General features: G+C 28.6%; 1 protein-coding gene across 1 annotated transcript; it reads right to left on the bottom strand.

The window, feature by feature from the left end:
* Nucleotides 1-2,356: 2,356 nt before the first annotated feature.
* LOC119685599 (beta-1,3-galactosyltransferase bre-2-like) lies at nucleotides 2,357-3,013 on the bottom strand. The gene has a single exon (XM_038099929.1). The coding sequence runs from the start codon at nucleotides 2,998-3,000 to the stop codon at nucleotides 2,428-2,430; it is 573 nt and encodes a 190-aa protein (XP_037955857.1). The 5' UTR covers nucleotides 3,001-3,013; the 3' UTR covers nucleotides 2,357-2,427.
* Between the last annotated feature and the right edge of the window lie 6 nt (nucleotides 3,014-3,019).

Genomic DNA, 3,019 nt, shown 5'->3' with positions numbered 1-3,019 from the left:
CGATAAAACCAACTATGAGAGATTACTTGCAGTAAAAGTTAATGAGAAGTTGAAACAGCGCATCGCTGCAATTAAACTGTCGTCTATTATTACCTTAGTTGACAACTCTCACTATAACTCAAATATGTGAAATACACATGAAGTGATTAGACATCAGTGGGATCTTAGATTAGCTCACGTTTTTTGTTTTGTTTTCGCTTTTGTTATGCATTTAGTTCGGCATGTTTCACTAACGTCTGTCCTAACCAATAAATAATGACTCCTTTGAAGATGAGTCGTGCTAACATTGGTTAAAACTAAATATATGCAGGTAAAATAATTACATTCATTTACCTTTATTTAATGTGGAGTTTTATGGTCCAACCAGGTTAGATAGGTCTAGCTCACTATGTAGAAAACTAAATCTATACTTTCTCAATTTTTATTACTTAAGTATTATTATTAAATATTCAAGTCAAGTAGTAAGATTAAGATTAGTAAGTAATTTGATTAGAGTAAGAATAGTTAGATGAGTAAGATGTATTGTACTCCCTTTATAGATTTAATATGTTTTTCAAATCTTGACTTTTTAAGAATTTGTAGTGTCAAACCTTTTTGCCAGGTCCTACTTCTGAATGCTATAATAAAATGTTCATCTAAAAAGCTCTTTTGTTAATTTTACATAATAATTAAACTTCAAAAATTACTATTAATGGCTATCTGCAAGATATTTAGAATAATCTTCCAACTAGCAGTAGTTCTTCTTATAATACTCATAATATCAAATAAGTGTCCCGTTATCTACAAATCTATTCTTATCTAAAAACTATGTTGTCCTTTCCAATGAACTGCATTCTAATATATTAGTTTTTTACTGAAATGAAAAATATTTTTTTTTAACTAAATAATTACCCTTAAATAAACTGCCTAAATTTTATGTGGAAACCGATCTCTTCACTTCACCTCTGCAAGAAAGTAGTTTTCTTTTACAATGGCCTAGTACTGCGTTCCTTTTTTACCTACTTCGTCACTTTTAGGAAGAGCCAAACAACGCATATTTTTAGTCAAAGGACCTTTGGGACATTTGTTCGGTTAATTTTGACTTTATGTGTGATGTTTTTTTTTTTTGAATTAATATGAAAACGAATTTCTTGATGGCTGTCAGCTAATGCGATATTGTCTGACTTTTTACTTTTGTGGCTTTCGCTATTGTTGTATAAGCCTTAGATACATTCCATTGTTTCTTATTGTATTGACATGTGTACGCCTGACTAGATACAAAAATTAACACATGGGTAATGAAGCAAAAAACGTCAAAACGTCAAACACACACGATGAAGTGATTAAATAAATACAAATATTAACAATTTCCTTTTGAAAAGTGAAGGTAGAAGAAAAATATTTAGAAAGTTTCAAAGTTGATTGCTGAAACGTACTCGTTGGATTGATTTTATTCTTACGAAGTTATTTATGAAATAAAAATACCAAACTAATTATAAAGTGTGTCAGATTCATTCAAGTAGATTAGAATTAAATAAATTTAATTTTGTGAATTAGTATATTAGCTTGAATTAAAGTTTAGTTAATTTAAATACAACTTAAAATGTGAACTACATTAAACAAAATACATATGGAGTGTGTGTACGGGATAAGTATAGTATTGCTTACATATAATAACCATATAAGCCTATCATTCGGGATCAGAACTCACTATAAATTAAAAACAGCAGAATTTAAAATCTATTAACTATTGTAATATGAAATTATTAAATATTAAAGCATTGAATTATTTAATACTGTTATTTATATTTAAACTGCCACTCTTTCCATAAAATATGTACTAAATCCTAACTATAATATTATCATATCAAGAGTATATTGATCCTCATTGCTAACAACTGTCATCAGGATTTTGATTGCATTTTCAGGGCGCAAAAAACCTTTTAATTTACAAAAAATAAAAAAAACCATAAATATTTTATAAGTTAGTAGTTTTTACATTAACTCTAATCTAACTATATTTTAAATTAAAATAGTATTAAAAAATGCTCATCAAAAAATATCTCAAAACTGCAAAATCCGATAAAAATAGAATGTATCTGTATATAGGAAAAGTTTTGTTCATTTCTATCCTCCTCCATCAGCAATTTGTAATTTTTTGTAATTTCAGAACTTTATTTATAATATATATAATATATAATAAAAAAGTATATATAATCTAATATTCTAATGTTAAGGATACTGTTTCCATATGTAACAGCCAAAAGAAAGATTTAATTTCATTTGCTGTAGAGTTTCTCCATTTGTTGAATTTCTACAAGTAAAAGAAACTTCTAATGAAAAAGAGTTGTGTGACCAAAATGAAGAGGATAAAGTCTTTAAGTAAATGCTCAAAAAATATATTTATTAGATACAAAAATGTTTAAAGACAAAAATGAAGTGGACATATCAAGCAATCTTACTGTAAGCAGCTATATTTCCACACAAAACGTTTAGAGCAGTCTTAGGTGGTCGCGGTATGCATTGGTGCAAATGACATTTCTCCATAGCATGCTGGAATTTACACATAAATCCCCGTTCACTGCCGATTGGACCCACTTTATAGTCACAATAGTAACTATATGTTTTCGCAATTTCAATGCAACACTCAAGTGCTCCTTTTTCAAAAGTTATCCAAGACTTGAGTGGTAGTAGATTTATTTGTAGGTTTTGGCGAATAATACCGGTAACAAAGACATCATCAATCCAAAAGAATGGTGTCTTCTGAGCTTCTTTCGCTATGTATTTTGATGTCAATAAATTTGTTATGTAAAACCAACCAGATACATAGTCAGGATAAACACTTTCTGAATATTCTTCCATTGGAACATACCATTTGCTTGTCTTATTACGACTTGGTTTACCAGCTCTAAATAGTGCACCAGCTAAAAGTTCACCAGATGAATTGTATGTAGGATTCTTAACTAACTCGTTTAAGTAATTATGAATATGATACACATCATAGATAATATCATCATTCATTTTAATAACGAACTTAGCA

Source organism: Teleopsis dalmanni, chromosome 2 (assembly GCF_002237135.1).
Source record: "Teleopsis dalmanni isolate 2A chromosome 2, ASM223713v2, whole genome shotgun sequence".
Taxonomy (NCBI): domain Eukaryota; kingdom Metazoa; phylum Arthropoda; class Insecta; order Diptera; family Diopsidae; genus Teleopsis; species Teleopsis dalmanni.
Note: the sequence above shows the minus strand (reverse complement) of the source record. Positions and strands in the feature narration are given on the sequence as shown.

Coding starts and splice junctions, on each gene's coding strand:
- LOC119685599 (XM_038099929.1), bottom strand. CDS start 3,000: ATGAATGATGATATTATCTATGATGTGTATCATATTCATAATTACTTA.